This window comes from Papilio polytes, unplaced genomic scaffold (genome assembly GCF_000836215.1).
Source record: "Papilio polytes unplaced genomic scaffold, Ppol_1.0 DF820622.1, whole genome shotgun sequence".
Classification (NCBI taxonomy): domain Eukaryota; kingdom Metazoa; phylum Arthropoda; class Insecta; order Lepidoptera; family Papilionidae; genus Papilio; species Papilio polytes.
Genome location: NW_013528582.1, coordinates 912,798 through 930,720, shown reverse-complemented (window position 1 = coordinate 930,720; position 17,923 = coordinate 912,798). Strand labels below are relative to the sequence as shown.

At 33.9% G+C, this 17,923-nt stretch overlaps 1 protein-coding gene across 4 annotated transcripts in view; it reads right to left on the bottom strand.

Annotated features, from left to right (window-relative positions):
* Positions 1 to 4,183: 4,183 nt before the first annotated feature.
* Positions 4,184 to 17,923, bottom strand: part of LOC106110504 (hemicentin-2) — a 146,349-nt gene continuing 132,609 nt past the window's right edge. For all 4 annotated transcript variants that reach the window (XM_013292363.1, XM_013292362.1, XM_013292361.1 and 1 more), the window contains 13 exons: positions 16,772 to 16,882; positions 15,390 to 15,590; positions 14,430 to 14,581; positions 12,303 to 12,450; positions 11,513 to 11,643; positions 10,841 to 11,000; positions 10,188 to 10,291; positions 9,444 to 9,633; positions 8,728 to 8,861; positions 7,972 to 8,152; positions 7,196 to 7,440; positions 6,542 to 6,697; positions 4,184 to 4,548 (listed from right to left, as the gene is read on the bottom strand). In XM_013292363.1, coding sequence (XP_013147817.1) covers positions 4,363 to 4,548; positions 6,542 to 6,697; positions 7,196 to 7,440; positions 7,972 to 8,152; positions 8,728 to 8,861; positions 9,444 to 9,633; positions 10,188 to 10,291; positions 10,841 to 11,000; positions 11,513 to 11,643; positions 12,303 to 12,450; positions 14,430 to 14,581; positions 15,390 to 15,590; positions 16,772 to 16,882 — 2,099 coding nt within the window. In that variant the 3' untranslated portion in view covers positions 4,184 to 4,362. The remainder of the gene's footprint in view (positions 4,549 to 6,541; positions 6,698 to 7,195; positions 7,441 to 7,971; positions 8,153 to 8,727; positions 8,862 to 9,443; positions 9,634 to 10,187; positions 10,292 to 10,840; positions 11,001 to 11,512; positions 11,644 to 12,302; positions 12,451 to 14,429; positions 14,582 to 15,389; positions 15,591 to 16,771; positions 16,883 to 17,923) is intronic.

Here is a 17,923-nt window from a genome sequence, read left to right as displayed (position 1 = left end):
AAAAAAAAAAAAAAAAAAAGGGATGACGTATGATAGAGTTATGTGGAGGACAAAACCCGTTGGGCCGACCTTACGGGAGTAAGATAAAGAGAAAGAAGATGATGATGATGATGTATTATGTTCATTGAATCCTTAGATTCTTTCCATTAGGCCAATGTATTCAATTAACTAAATGGGGAAAAATATAATTTGGCCAAATGAAACGCCCCTAAACTAATAATTTACGAAATATCACTTGAAAATCAATTGTAATATGTAACCTTTTTACCTAGCTTTTTAAACTTTTAGTTTAATACGATATTTTTATAAATAAATAACAACTCAGTCTTGAATTTTGTATTTCATTAATCAGCTTCGTTCATTCGTAAATCCTAGCACGTGTTGTTAATACAATTTATAACTTGAGAGCGTGAAACATAAATTTTAACTTTATTTATGGTTTTAATTCACTGGTATAGAAATACACATGATTTACTGCAGTTCTCACATTTTAACAGCTTACGAAAAATATAACTAACTACTAGAAATATAATTGGACCGATATCTATTCGTTCTTAAATAAAAAAATATGTATCTTTAATTTTTTTTATAGTATATTGTGGCAACGGCCATCGGAATTCGTAAAAATAGTGAAGCGACTTTAGTCCATAGATATTTGCATTTGCAAATGCGATATTTCCTCCACCTATGGCCTATTTGGTGTTCTTATATTTGCAAATCTCTCTTAAGAAATTAAAATGACATAGCAAATTTTAAAAGTGAATATTTACATTAAATTAAATCTTACTACTTATTTCACAAAAGTTAAAAGTTTTAAGTTTTAAAAGTTAACTTATTACTAATATTTAATGTGAAAGTTTATATAAATGGATGTTTTTTTAGAGTTTGTAGCCTAAACGGCTTAACGGATCTTGATTATTTTTACCATAGATTTAAAGGATAGTCTAAATGTCCTCTAGCTTTTTTTAATTCCACCCGGACAGATACGCGAGCAAAAGCTAGTATGTGATATAACAAAAAATACCACACAAAACAAAAATGGATACACAAACAGTATACCGCGTGTTGAAAGCTGATTTCGGAGAAAATCCTTTTATTGTAATGGAAACTGCCAACGGATAGTAAAAACCCTTCAAGCCATACATAAGCCTGTCCTGAAAAACGCAATGAAGCCGGCACACACAAAACATAATGTAAGTGACACACGTTAGGGTTTGCACAGTTACCTTGTAGTATCGAATTTATAGTAACAGTTTTGCTACACGCTAGTGTATGGCTGTAGGTTATGTGCTTCAAGACTGTTGTCCAACACCTAATGTATATAGCCTGCATAAGATGCGGGTCTTACGTAAATGGCTCCGAAACAAAAAGACGAGCGCATATCTTTGACAAAATTATCGCAAAAAAGTTTTGCGTATCTCAATTGTTTTCAGCGAAATCAACTGTTTTTTCCCACAACTAATAGAGTAGTTTATGCACCTCTATATTAGCTTATAGGAATTAACGCGAGACTAAACAGTTGGTCGATAGTTTAGTCAAAGTGTGCGCGCGTTTTAATGGTTGTTACCATTATGACCGAAGATTCGTCAATAAAAGTTATTTTATTGAGGTACAAACTTCAGTATTATAATAACTAAATTTTGAATAATTTTTTTTGGATTAATGGTGTTTGGATCTCAAATTGTTTTTCAAAAATCCATTTGGGTTATGGCTATTATGGTTATTATAATTAAGCGTAAACACAAACTTCTTTGTTACCTAAGATGTCAGCAATTACAGCATATTTTTGAATTACTATTTTTTTAATAAAAAGCCCTACACTTGCATCACGCTTTAGACTATAAATTTTAACGCTATTAAACTTATGGTAAATGTTTTGGATAAAAACCCTAATGTGGTAGAGTCCGTAAGTTGCTGCCAACATCAAAGAAGCAAGGTTGTCAACATGTCATATCATTTAGACATTTGTAATTGAAAATTTGACACATTTAAACAATAAAATAAAATTTTCATAATTTCATGCGGATGAAGTAGTACAGGAACAGCTAGTATTTTTTATAGGTTAATGTTATTATGAATTAAAACACTGAAGTAACATTTTTGAAAATTATGTTTTATTTTCGTTTTCAATATTTTAATGAAACCGACACTGCCGGTAGTTAAGAAAAACCTCATTTAAACTATTTACAATTTTCTCAATCAACAACTTAAGCTTTATTTAATCTATATTTATTGAATAGCTTAACAAAAACATACAAATTATTAAAATGATATCACATATGTATGGATATTTTCCATTAATTCACATTACAAAATTAGTGTACAGAGAGACTTTTCTATATGCTCACAGAAAAGTATTGCAGCAGGTGACAAGCGGTAGCGTTTTTCAAATGATCTCTAGAGATGCATGCTAAATAGGTCGCTGCTTCAAAATGACTTGTTTTGATTTACCAATCAAATAATAAAAGAAACTTTTACTTAGTAGATTAGAGCTTTTTCCATATTTAAATACAGATTTAAATATGAAAAAAAAAATTGTTTTAACTTAGCCCATGTAGCTTTAGATCAATTAAGAATTGCAATGAGATTATTTGGAACAATGTATATATGAGTTTTTAAAGGGAAATTTATGGCTTTTGAAAATCTTTACAACAATTCTGTGCGTTGTATTATCTTTTAACGAAACAATTATTTAATGCGACAAAATTATTCATGCAAATGTGAAATTAACCTCTTTTAGAAATTAATTATTAATATTGTGCATTTCAGCATATTCCGACGCTTTTAGCATATTTTAACAAACATTTGTAAACCAGTTTTGTGAAATTTATTTCATTGTGCATAAAACTAATTGTGTAATGTGAATTCATATTTTATTGAATTTTGTTTCGACGTAAAATAATTGTTACAATTTTTGATATTTCACTAAAATAAAATAGTTTATCCTATTCATTATTTATTAATCGTTTTATGTAAAAATAACTTTATTCCTTTATTCAATTTGGTGTAAACCAACCCTTACTTGTAATATTTATTAGCTATGTAAGAGATAGGAGGTTAACACGAATATTTGTGGGAAAGTATTAGTAATCTCGACAAAATTTGTATGACATTTGTCACTATACGCCAGTTAGGGGCGCACGACAATTCTAACACAAATTTTCTCGATGACTTTGCGAAGTCTTTCCCAATTTTTCGGGATAAGTCCCAGATTTATGGAAAGATTATGAAGTTCAAAGTTATTAATTTAGCGTTAGTATTCGTTAGAAGTACACTGTAGAGTAAGATTAAACAATTAGTAAATTAAGAATAGGATTGTAGGTAACAATGTGAGAATTATAAGGCCTATGTCACATTATAAAGAATTTGGCGATGATAGCGACTAGTAATAATTTATACAAATTTCCATTTTGTATTTTATAAAAGTCTAATATCATTGCCCTTCGTTACATTTTCAAACGTATTTAAATATCAACGAATTTATAAAATTGATATATTTATCTCTTTTAGAATCAGAATTTCTTTTAGTAAGTCGAAACTTTTTTATAATTCCCTAGCAGCCTAGCATCATTCAACTGTCACTATTTTATTTATGTTATCATACAATATAATAGACAAAATGACAACATTTCGACAAAATTAAAACTTGTTTCTCTCTGAGAACTTATAAATTTTAAATACAATAAATAAAATCTAACAGCAAAACTTAAATACGGATATGTCTCACAAAGCTACAAATGAGTTATTTTATTTTTTCAACAAAGAATTCTGGACAAAATAATTATTTAAAAATAAAATGTATCTAGTACTAATGCTTATAAAATTATTTTTTTGATCTTAAACAAAATGGAAGCTTACATCTTTTAAATTATTTTACGATGATTTCACAACCTTTTCAAAACAAATTTAATTATATTTCTATTAAAACAAAAGCGGAAGATTTAACAAAAATTCAATAAACCTTTTAAATCCGTTTCACTCACACTCGTATAACATTATTAAACTATTATTAATTATTTATATTACCTAAATTATCCATTGGAATATCATTAAATGTATTTACAATTATATTACAAACAAACCATAACACAGTTCAAATTTCGTTCACCCTAACTATAAATTTAATTAAAACTTAGCGAGATTTAGTTATTACTCATATTAAATAATATACAATATCATTTTCACTAATTAAGGTAATTTTTCTAGTGTATCAAAATTAATACTTAGCGTGTCAAACTTTTGAAACGAAAGTAGGTCAATTCGTGGTACGTAAACCGTTCGCTATATCCAAAGCTTCTAAAAACTTTGAGCATTCTTTGAAAGTCTGTTTTATGTACACTTGTTCTAAAGTTGCGTTGTTTGTCAGAGTGGGGTGTCGCGCGGCGTGTGGCGCGGTGCGGGCGCGGGGGCGGGCAGCGGGCGCGGCAACGTGCGAAGGTGCTGCAGCGGGATGCCCGCCCCGCTTGTGCCGCACGCGCCCGCTCCGCGCGGTAGGGTACACGCACCGCTAGCGAATCGCGCCGGAGGCGGAATGCTCGATGGTGCGCTCTAGAAATTTTAAGAGGATTCAGTAAAGGTATAAAGATACAATAAAGATTGCTGACAAATATTAGCTTTGAATTTTTTTTTTAGTTTTTAACTTACACAGGATTTAAAGAGTTTGCTTATCTAAATCGATATGTATACTAATATTGTAAAGAGGAAAGATTCGAATTTTTGTATGTATTTGATTCATGTGAAAACTACTGGGCCGATTTTAAAAATTCTTTCATCATTAGCAAGGTAATCTATCTGTGAGAAACATAGGCTATGTTTTTTAGCATTTTTTAATTTCACGCGGCCGAAGTCGCGACCAACAACTAGTTACTTATAAATTTCATCACTAATTTAAAAAAGTTTCCACTTTACTCAGAACAAACTGACTGATTGCTTTTATTTTTTTTAAAATACCCTTTAAATTGTCCATTCTGTAAATCTAGTCCCCTAATTAACGGAGACCTTTTTTCTAATTGTGTTTTCTCTTGATCCTTTTTTAATTAAATTAGTCGCTTTTATGGACATTTCTTGTATAATTACGTACAAATGAAATGTAGACATTTCCTTCCGGAGGGTACAAATTGAACTCGAAATACATTTTTAAAACCTATTTTAAACTTGGTATACTGAAGCAGGGTAAAGAAACTATAGGAGTTTGTTTGAGAAATTTGATGGATTTCCATTCGTATAATTAAGGATGAAGAATGAAAAAAATCCTTATGATTTTAACGTGGAATATCAGAGTACTAAAGTTACTTTAAAATAAAGATATGGTTGCAGAGAGAATGTCTTAAATATCACATCATTATAATTAAATGTTATTTTTATTCAATACTTGCTTTCGCCCGCGACTCCGTCGGCGAGTAATTAAAAAAAAACAAAAGTTAGTAGCCTATGTTCTTCCAGACTATCCTCTAAGTCTATGCCAAATTTCATGGAGATCCGTTCAGCCGTTAAGGCTACAAATTCTAACAAACATCCATCCGTCCATCTAAACTTTCGTATTTATAATATTAGTAAGATAAGAATATAAACCATCAAAAATACTACTAATGACAAACATTACACATATTAACATATACTTGAGATTATTTTTTCTCGAAATTTATACCCAAATGGTACTTTAAAGTTAATTTTACTAATCACTGGCCTTAAAATCATGTTATTGTAAGCTACATAATTGTTATCAGAAACATAATTCAATCATAGCAACTATTTTCGAATATTATTACAAAACAATTAAGTTCAAAGCCGAGACTGAACTCGAACTAATCACAAACAACCATTAGACAAAGAGCCCAACAACAATTATTCATACTATGTAAATCGCTTGCCCTAACTAATGTTATAATCTCAAGCAAGTGATTAATTTAAATTTCGAAATTAGTGAAATCCTTAAAATCAATTAGTCATAACTGGAATAACGTTTTATTGAGTTAGTGAACATTAATCTTGGATAAACTATCGCACAACTGTTTTGTCGCGCGTTGATTCCTATAACCTCATATGTATACTTGTATACTATTATAATAAAGCGTAAACACACACTTCTTTGTTGCCTAAGATGTCAGCAATTACAGCATGTTTTTGAATATTTTTTTAATAAAAAGCCCTACACTTACGTCACGCTTTAGGCTATATATTTTCATGCCATTAAACTTAAGGGGCAAACATTTTGGATAAAAACCCTAATGTGGGAAAGAGACCATAAGTTGCTGCCAACATCAAGCAAGCAAAATTGCCATGCTTTGTCGTCATATCATGTCTGTCATTTTGACATTTGCAATTGAATTTGACAAATGTAATCAATAGAACAATTTTCATAATTTCATGCGAATGAAATCGCACTGGAACAGCTAGTAGAGGTATAAAATTCGATTTACAGTTGTGCAACTAAACAGTTGAACTTCCAAACAATCGACAATCGCACAACAGTTGTATATAGTTTAGTAGCATTCAACTAAATGTGTGACGCTAAGTGGACACTAAGCGGAACTTTACTTACCGTAGTATCGTGCATTTGTGGATGTCCCGGCGGAGCTGTCCTGAGCGGACAGTAAGCGGGAATGCCGCCCCGCACCCCCGCCACGCTGCCCCGCGCCGCCCTGCTTCCCGGCGGAGGGGAGATTGTCGACACTTGCTGCTGGCGGAAGTAGTCGATCTAAAATAAGTTAACATTATTAATTTCAGCAATAATAATCGTCGTTCATCGAATAAGTATCTTCTAATACCAGGATTTTAATGAAATATAGCATCAAAACTTCAATATTTCTAGACCTGTAGTCTATTTAAGTAAAACAAATTAGATTGCTTTATAATCTACTAGCTTCTGTCTGCGACTCCGTCCGGGTGGAATTAAAAAAGTAACTAGCCTATGTGTTCTTCCAGACAATCCTCTATATCTAACAAATTATAACAAACATCAATCAAAACTTTCGCATACTAACTGTTGCTCGCGATTTCGTCTGCGTGCAATTCGAAAACAATAAAAAATATAGCTTATATTACTCATTGATAACATAGCTTTTTAATAGTGCTAGATTTTTTTAATCGGCCAAGTAGTTATTGAGTTATTCCAATATATACAAAAATCAAAATGTTTCCTCTTTATAACATTAGTATAGATATTAATAAGATTAGATATGTGTTTTATTGTTACCTGCATATGATCTGTGTCGGATGGTATAATATCAGGATTCCTGTCATCACTCTCACTGTCGTCCTTCTCTCGCAGTTTGTCCGGCGAGGCGGGCTGCGAGGGCGGCGGCGCAGAACGCGGCTTCCTCTTGGCGCACTTCTGTCGCACTGCTAGCATGAGGAGCACTAGCACCACCATCAGCACGCCCCCGCACCCTACCGCCGCTGACATCGCTCCGGATATTTGGAACGCTGTTCTTGGTAAATCTGATAGAAGAGAAATTTACACTTAGAGCGCGCACACTATCGGCTGTTTAGTCCCGCTTTGATTTCTATGATCTTATATGGAGGTATACGATTTTTATTGGTGCAAAAACAGTTGAAGCTGCGAAACAATCGACAATCGCACAACAGTTGTGCGATAGTTTAGTCAAAGGTGTGCGCTCTAAACATATCAGTAATCATGTAACCTCATAAAATACATAAAACATTGAAATTTGCTACAGCTTATGATGACAATCTAATCATCATTGCTTACAAAATATTAAAATGATATAAAGATTAACTAGATTAAGGGTCTGTCCCACCAAATTGTAAATTGATAATCCAACGTGTAAAATATTTGATGAAAATATCGGATCTTGTTATCTTATCTGTCTGTGACGTCATTTTGAAGTTATCTGAGCCTCTATCACCCAGTGGTGGGACAGGGCCTTAGATTTAGAACTTGATAACATTATCAGATTAAAAATGTCGCAACAAAATTGAATGACATTTATAATCAAATATTATGTTTACCTAAACTCTTATCATGTACGTGGTGTTTCTCTGGAGGGCGCAGCGTGCTCGCTCTCAGCGGGTACGGGTCTCCTCGCCCTTTAGCATTGTATGCTAGAACTGCAGCCGCGTACGTCCTGCCTGGTTCTAAACCAACGGCAGTAAAGCGCGGCACAGCGCTCGATACATTTCCTATAATTTCCTGTAAAATACACGGTCATTAGTGTCATACACTCAAGAGCAATGAATATGGGTCTCATAAAAAATAAAATAAAAATCTCGTAAACTAAGAATGCTTTCTTGCTATCTTAATGAAATAAAGGGTGTTTAATAGACAATATTATACCCCTAAAATTAAATAACAATTATAAGTCATTACATGTTACAGATTGAGGTTTACTTAACAAAAAACAGATACTGCTGATATTTTTAATACAAACATAAAAAACATGACTTTTTGTACAACAATATGATTTTCTTGAATTTCAATGTGTTTGTTGCCTCCTTTTTCTTCCTCTATTGCGTTTACGCGTTAGTACACTGTACACCAATTTTATATACGATTTTCGTTAAATTCTCCCATTTATCTTCGTGATTTTTATACCTCAATTTCAGTAGTATTTAATTGTCTACTAAACATCGTTTATTTCTTTAAGCTAGCATTTTTAGTTTGCGTAATTTATAGTTTTTTTTAAGTGACCCGGATTCATTGCTCTTGAGTGTACTGTAAACTTCACGTTAATTAGACATAATCTAGAAAATAATTTATCCCGTTACCTGTGTAACTATTTCCCGGACTTCAAGTAGAAACGATTGTGGTAATCCGCCATTAAATCCTTCTGAACAACGAACACCAAATGAAGTTAATGATGCGTTCACGACTGTGCAATTGTGAACTTGATCTGGTCGACCTGTAAGAAATTTTACTTATAAAATAACCTCTATTTTCGCGTATACAAAAAACATAGGAAATTCTTTACACATTTTTTTGGAAAGGTAAGTTTATTATCTCTCTTTGCCATTAAATAAATAAATAGACGTTTCATTGCCACAAAAAAAATACATTTTGTCATTGAAGTCTTAACACCGCAAAAGTCACTTTTTGTCTTTTTCGACATTTTGACGCCTTTCGTTAAAGAACCGGGATTATGCCCAACCGTCCCCCCTGTCCCCATGTCGGAACAGGTGAGAATAAAAAGTTTCATCCGTCCCACCTTTTGCGACGAGGTGACGGTTGGAACTGATTTTATTTCATAACGGTTCCATCTGTCACCTTATTCGCGATAGCGGGACTTAAAGGTGGGACATATGAAACTATTTATTCTCACGTGTGGACAGAGCGGGGTGACGGTTGGGAATAATCCCAGAATCGGAAGACGCATCGTTTTAGCCTATCAGAAACACGTATTTTATATTAAATATAAAAAAGCTTAGCTTGTAAGGGACGGCGCAGTTCCTGCGCTGGTTTTCAGCCGTTAAAGAATAAGTCTGACCGGCAGCGATGATGTGGTAGACGCAAGGCACGCGCTGCCTGCCGATGCGGTTGCGCGCCCAGCACAGCAGCGTGCCGTAGTCCAGCTCGGTGCGCGGCGTGTAGCTGACGGTAGAGCTGGTGCCGGCGCGCGACACGTAGCCCTCGCTCACGTCGTTGCTGTTTGCGGTGTTATTGAATGTCCACCGGAACTGTTCATAAACATTAACATCTAAATCTATACTAATATTATATATGCGAAAGTTTAGGTAGATGGATACTTCTTATAGTTTATAGCCTTGGCTTATCGGATCTTCATGAAATTGGGCATAAATGTAGAGGATAGTCTGGAAGAAAACATAGGCTACTTTCTTTTTTTTTAATTATACGCAGACGAAGTCACGGGCGAAAGCATAATATAAATGCGAAACTAGATTAATGGATGTTAGAGTTTGTAGCCTCTGCTGAACGGATCTTCATGAAGTTTGGCATAAATGTAAAGAATAGTCTGGAACACATAAGCTACTTACTTTTTTTAAATTCTACGCGGATAGACTCGCGAGCAACATAATCTGATGATCTGGTATTCGTAATAAACGAACAGAAAATGAAACAAGCAGTGGAAAATCAACTACGAGTTGTAAGTCTTTGTTACTATCAGCTAAGATGCACATATCTACCAAGTTGTAAGTGTGGCTAGATACTAATAGTAATTGCAGTGGTGGTATGGTGAAAGGTAGGTAACATAATGTGCATGAGTACTGACGCTGACATCAGCGGGGTTGGCGTCCACGTGGCAGGTGATATGCGCGCGCTCCTGCTTAGCAACACCGTGCACCCGCTGCTGCGAGCTGCGGCACGTCGGGGCATCTGCACAATACTCATTACTTCACATCTTGTAAATGTAAATGTTAAAGAGAATATATTTGTATTTCTGGATTTTTGTAAGTATTGTAACTACTGGTTCGATTTCAAAAATTTTTTCACAATTAAAAAGCTACGTTATTGCTGAGTAATATAGGTTATAATTTTAAATTTCAAGTTAACTAAATCGCGAGAACCAGATAGTTTCAAAGTAAACTTATGTTCTGGCTTCCGGAAAGCTGTTTAGTGTTGAGGATTGTTTTTTGTTACAATGATTTGCTATTTTTTATTTAAAGTATCTGTATATTTTTCACATTGCACCTGTAATTTATTTATTTATTTATTATTACCTATAAATTGTATTTTATTGTAACTTCTAACTCTATTATTGAAATAATTGATATTTAAATTTCTTATCGTCTAATTTCAATTTCACTTGTAGTTTCGTACATTTTGCACTGCTGAAACTATGATTTCAAATTCCTAGATTAAATTTTTAAACATTATTTTGTTGAATTTTTCTACAGACTAAGTTGTAAATACAACATTACTTACATAAAACGTTTAAAGTAAATGGTTTACTCTCCCCATCCCCCTCGGCGTTGAATCCGACGCACGTGTAATTTCCAGCTGTTTTCCTTCCAACGCCTTGTAACACTAGAGACTGGTTCGTTATTATTATTCCATGTCCTACATTATGTACTAGTGATTTACCCTGAAATAACAGTCAAAATGATAATTTTCAACTTTTAAAAATAATATTCATATAATAGGAACCTCATCTTAAAATTCCCTGTAATTTATCTACAACATACATATAATAAAATTGGAGTGTCTGTATGTAATATCAAAAGGAAAAAAATCAGATTTCGGGAAGATGATGTATTTGCATTGCTAATAACGAAAATCGCATCTAAAAAATTTTCTTGTCTGTCTGTCCGCAAGCAGTGTTTGTTCCGGATAACCTCCGAAACGGCTGAGCACATTTCGATGGGACTTTCACTGAAGGGTAGCTGACACAGACGGGCATATTACAGGCTACTTTTTTATCTTATTATTGCGTGGACGAAGTCACGGGCAACGGCTAGTACAAGCTAAGTCCGATTTAATTTATTCAATACTTTTTGCACAAATATTACAATTGATATATTAAAACTAAGCTACAAGATTTAAGCAAGAGCGAGGTAAATTGATTTATTAATTCCTTTAAATAAAAAAATAACTTACATTATGTCTCCATTCTACTTTGTATACATAAGGATGTGCTTTGATTATGCAATCAAAATATACATCTGACCCTTCTTTAATATTCTTCGGATCCAAATTTGTCCCTAATCTTACTGTAGTTTCGGGAACATCTAAAAAAAATAAAAAAAAGTAACAAATGTATGCAAATGTAAACAAAAACTGCACAACAGTTATTTAATTTTATTGTGTGTATCAAAATAAATTGCAAAATGAAATTGGAATACCGCAACGCGTGGCATGCTAACAAACTAAACAATCACTGTGGTTAAGCGGTGAACGTTGCTGTTAACATTATTTCAGCAACCATACATTTTTTATAATAATAATTTTGATATAGAATCGTCTACAAAATAGTTTAAAAAACCAGAAGTAGCTGACGTAGGTAACAATCCTTTTTTGAGATCGTTACATTCTCACAGAATACAGACATTACAGATGTTTACAGGTTTTCTTTAAACAAATTAGACAAACTTCATCCTGTGTCATGTTAAAGGCCTTATATTTTTTGTAATTCAATCTAAGAATTTTAAATTTAATCTAAGGAACGCTGCCACATCTTAGACTAAAGTATCGCACAACTGTTTTGTCCAGCTTTGATTCCTATGAGCTTATGTGGTGGTAAACTCGATTTTTAGTTGCGTAACTAACCATTTGAAGCTGCAAAACAATCGACAATGGCACAACAGTTGTGCGATAGTTTACTCAAAGGTGCGCACGCTCGTGTTTTCAATGTAAATTAAAAAGGAAATCTTAACGATACTCGACTAACATTGTATGTCTAACAACCAGTCGTCTTCCAACGCAGCGACTGATGGCATCTGAGGGTTGGAGGCTCTGCAGGCCAGCTTTGCTCCCGCATCTGATTTGGTCAGTTGTAAAGACACAGTCGACGTCGTTGTGTTTCCATCAGATGACAGCTGTAGGCAAGAAACATATGTAAAAAACTATGCAGCCTATACTAATATTATAAAGAGGAATGAATAGTGTTTTTGGATTTTTGTATGTATTGATAATCCTCAAAAACAGCAAGCAAGCGATTGCAAAAATTCTTACACGAATAAATGGCTACGTTTTTGGCGAGTAACATAGGTTATATTTTGAATAATATGAATTTCATGCGGACGTAATTGCAGACTAGCTGTTGCGCGCGACTTCATTCGCGTGAAATTTTAAAATAAAAAGATTATGTTACTCAAAGATACATTACCTTTCTAGGCAAAAGAATTTTAATAATTGTCCCAGTAGTATTGCGTTATTTCAATACATACAAAAATACAAATCTTTCCTCTTTATAATAGTGTTATAGATTATGGAAGATATGATGCAAATTTTCTTTAACCAAGCAATGCGATTTTGTAAAATTTGATTTAAAAACATTATTTTTATCCAAGACTGTATATGTATACATTTTAATGAAATATTGTTGCGTTAAAATCAAAATATTTCGAAGTTGCAAAAACATTGTGTATTGAGTCTTCTTCAGTATCGAGGATTTTAATGTTTTTATTGGCCCTTTTTTCGGGGAATGCTTTGGGCTCAAGACATATATTCCCTCAATTGCCAAATACGTTAAAAATCGTATCCGCTATCTTTCGTACTCGAACATTCTAAAGTGGTATTTTATGGAAATTACAATTGAAAGCATCAATATATGTTTTCATTTGATGTTTGTTTTGATTGCATTTTATTACACAATGTACTTTTTGTAATAAATACAATTGGTATACATATTAAGTATTACTAAGTTACATAGATTTACCCAACAATGTCATAAACAACCAATCAAATTAAAATGAAATCAAATAATAAGCAACCTTTAACAGGAACGGAGCACAATAATATCAAAATCAAACAGTTTGAATGCCACCTCAATTTGACTAATAACTGACGTTAAATTGACGTCAAATTACACCAAACACTGATACCGTGATAATAAATTGAAGAGGCTCTATGAAAGCTTTCAGGTAAATAATAAATTAGGGCAGCCGTTGCTCGAGTCTCTAAAGGTTGAATTATATTGAATCGGGCCGCGTTAATATTAATTCCTGGCGGCGAGGATGCTTGCTGATCAACGAATTTAATTAATTCACGCAGAACAATTTTACTTTCACGAACGAGTTTGCACATACTTTCTTATTTTAAAACTAAAATTAAATTTAAAGTACCACGAGTTAAATACCGAGACTTTAGTCGAACATGATAGAAATGAATTTAAACATAAGTAAAACATTAAACAAGTAATAGGGCCTCTCACATAACTGGCTGATAGAGCCTCAGATAGCTTAAAAGACGTCACTGTCAAATAAGGGAACAAAATCATTTGGATTTTTATCAGGCAATTTACAATTTGGTAAGACATTAACCATGACGAAAATAGATTTCTACCAAAGTTGTAGAACTTAAAATTTATCTTATCAGTCAGTTTTAATTTCCTTCCGTCTTTAATAAGAAGCGTCACCCGCGACAACAAACATTGCCATCGCTGAGCGGCGCTCCCTTACGAGCGATTTGAGTCGGCCCCGAGCAGTCGCCGCGCCGTTCAATCTACATTTATTACTTTTACGTGCTCTTATTTTAAGTCGACTTCGCGATGTTGTTTCTCATGGTAATGCTGATTAGGAAAGTTGCGATCGTTTGATAACAGATTAGCTTTGCTTTTGTTGATGTAATTAAATTATCTTTGAAGACAAATTCGATTTACCATTTCTGCTTTGGTTAGTCTCTATAGTAGGTCGTTTGTATTCCTCTTTCATCGACCGATGGTTTTGTACAAGCATATATGCCTATTGCTAAGATAAATACAAAACAATATTGGTAATCTTTCCATACATGATAACACTAATAATGATCATCATCATCATCATCAAATGATGAGATACACAATGTAACCACTAACCGTTTCTTTAGCGTTGTTTATCCTATGTCCATTCTTCCACCATGTGATAGAAGCAGGCGGGCGGGAGCCGGAGCTCTGGCAGAGCAAATCATATCTCCTACTCGCTGACAACGGTTGGTTTGACCCGAGAATATGCACGCTTAATGGTGGAACTGAAACAAAATGATACATTAAAATACACGTAAAAACATATGGAAAAATAATTTTTCCTCACCACATTGGGTGTTTCCCGTTGAGCCGTTCGTCTCAATGATCAATCGGGTCTATAATTTTCCTATTAGATCGATTGATTGTATGAATTCAATCTGCTCAATGGGAAATCTCAATAGTTAGAGCATTAAGTGGTCCTAACGACCCAACGGGAAACACTTACTACACAAATTAAAGGATTACAATTGTAGATTATCATACTGGATGTACTTTAATGGGCTCCTTTATTGACCACTTAATTAGACGCGGTTTCTAACGTAGGCATAAATTTACTATAACATTTATGTTCTTTGAGTAACATTTTCTTATAAATGAAGTAGGCAAGTATACTAATATTCATAAATCTATAAACTCAAGACATTTACTGCGGTAATAATTTACTTGTCATACGCCTGATTTTAGATTGATGTTCTTGATGCGTAATTTTATCTTGATGCTTAAATGACGTAGCGTTAAAAATTGCTAGACTCGGAAACTTTTATTGTTTTTTATTTACATGTTTTTCATTTATTACAATGATTTTGCCTCAATTTAAAGGGTAGACAAATATATGATTGAATTCAAAATTAGAAAAGAAATTTAAATAGAGACGTAATTACATAATGGGTTTTAGAGTTTTATTAGGTGTTGGTGACATCTGTGGACATTGTTAAAAGTTAAAAATAAAGCAGGTTAAATCTCTAGACTTGACACATCCTGCATAAAAGTATCCAGGTTCCTTAAAAAGGTGTAAAGATTCTGTTAACTCACAGTTCATATCCAAAGTGAGGGTAGTTTCAATAGGATGTGCTCTAAGATGGTTGGAGGCTCTGCAGGTGAGTGTAGCGCGGACATCAGCCCGGCTGAGCGGGCCCACGTGCAGCACGCCACGCACGCCTGCAGCCAGCGGCGCCGCGGCCGTGTCCACTTCCACGTCATCACGGAACCATTTCACCCACGGACGAGGTCTACCTACATTGTGACGTCATTAATGATTCTAGCACTAGTAACATTGTGCAACTTTTTAGGTTTTCGGACATGGATATCGTTAAGCTTTATTTCAATTATTCACAACTAATTTTAATTATGGTTAAGAAGTTATCACGCCTATTGAGGCAACCAAATGATGAACATTATTGACAATAAAATAAAAATTAGGGGACAATATAGTGTTATTTATTTTAAACCCGTATCGAGTATTACCCAAGAAATAAAAGAGCTTTGACTATACTAAAAATATTATGAAATACGTAAAGAATTTACTTTAAATATATGAAAGAGGATTGAATTGTATAGCATAATTAATGTCGTACCCCGCTGTAAATAGGTATATGTATTTCTCTTCAATTAAGGTCAAAGCGTTACGGAGTTTGAACATCGCATTAGAATTTTGGGTCCATTCCAATAATTTTAAACACCTTCGTAATGGCTAATAACGTTTCGACATCGGCTATGCCATTCGTTCACACCGTAACCCTAACGTAATATGATTTAGGGAGAGCAATAAATTCTTCCCACTGCAGTCGTGTCGACTTTTAATTAATACCCCTAACGTAACCCCATGTTCCGTAAAAACCGGACTCTAATTCGCTAACACATCGTTGGTTCAAAGTATTTACTTTCGTTTTAACGTGTTATCTATATCTGTACATATAATAAAATTGGCATGTCTGTGATATCAAAGGAAACATTACAGATTTTTGGAAGATGATATAGTTATATACAAGTTGCTGATAACGAAAATGTTTGTCTGTACGCAAGTTGCGTTTGTTCTGGGCAATCTCTGAAAGGACTGGGCCGATTTCGACTGGACGTTCACTAAAGGGTAGTTGACATAGATGGGCATATTATACTTTTTTTAAATTCCGCGCTGTCTAAATGACGTAACGGGTCATCCGATTTTGATGGGACTTTGACTGCAAGATAGCTGGTAAACGGTAGATGCACATGGGAATATGATAGATGACGTTTAAAAAAACCGCGCTAAAGAAGTTTGCGGACGACAGCTCGTGTTATGTAAGATGAAACACGTAACGAGAAGAACTTAAGTTATAAATGTGAAGGTATACATGTAGTGGTAGGTCTAGATAGATTGCGGGATGACATGATCAAGAAGGGAGTGACTTATTATTAGTTAAAAAGCTATTACTTACCTCCAGTCACGTCGCATTTTAACGTAAACGTATCCCCTTCTATATATGGACCGACAATAGCTTGCTTCACATCGCCTTTATCGTCCGTTATCACCATTTTACTTGGCGGAACTGTTAAGAGAAGAGTAAGAAATTAGAATGGGTATTGCAAAAAGTGTTCTTCTTTTTAACTCATCTTGTTTTTAACATCAAAATAAACGTTATATCCAATTAAAACAAATTCTCATGAGATATTTTTCCTACTGAAATAAACTCCATTACATTTGCAAAGTTGTAAACATTTATTAACCTCATTAAATTAGTTTTACAGTAGGTTAACACGTCTGAACGTAAGCAGGAAGCATCGTGTCTACACGTGGAGTACACTCGAGGGAATGTCCTTTCTCTGCTAATAAATATCGATTTGTTCGCCGCGTTTATTTTAATTAGCAAGTCAACTGTTAACGTTGACCAAGAGTTAGTTTTAACTGTCTTTTCTGTGATTTGGTTTCAGAATTATATAACTGTGAATTTATTTACCAGCTTAAATTGTGTGTTTCCTCCAAAGTAACATCTAGTTGTATAAATTAAGGATGTTATGTTCTATACTAGACATATAAGACAGTAATGTCATTTATTTTTAGTAATAAGTTGCAGATTTGTTGGTGTACCAGTGTAAGCCTGTCCCACCAAATTGTAAATTGTTAGTTAACAATTCAACGTGTAAAATTTGTGATGGAAATAACGGATTTTGTTACCTTATCTGACAGTGGCGTCATTTTAAGCTATCTGAGCCTCTATCAGCTAGTGGTGGGACAGGCCCTTAGTTTGTTTACTTCGCACAATAGGATTAAAACGTTTTGATACTTAGAAAAATTACTCAAATAAAATCAATTTGAGAATTTATAGTCATAGAGACATTTAAATCTATTTGTAAATGTCATTTTATTTTTTCAAATTATACTATCCACGTATGCTGGTGAAAGGAAACATGTAGTGATTTGATATGTTGGCAAGCGGGTTACCGCAAGTGCATTACAATGGACTGCTCTTTGTACCGTCGCCAAGACTCCGCCTCGATTGTACCGCCATTTACATAATCTAATTCAAAACTACTTAGTTCATATCAAACGAAGACACGTCTAAACACATTTTGATAAATGTTTGTAGGTA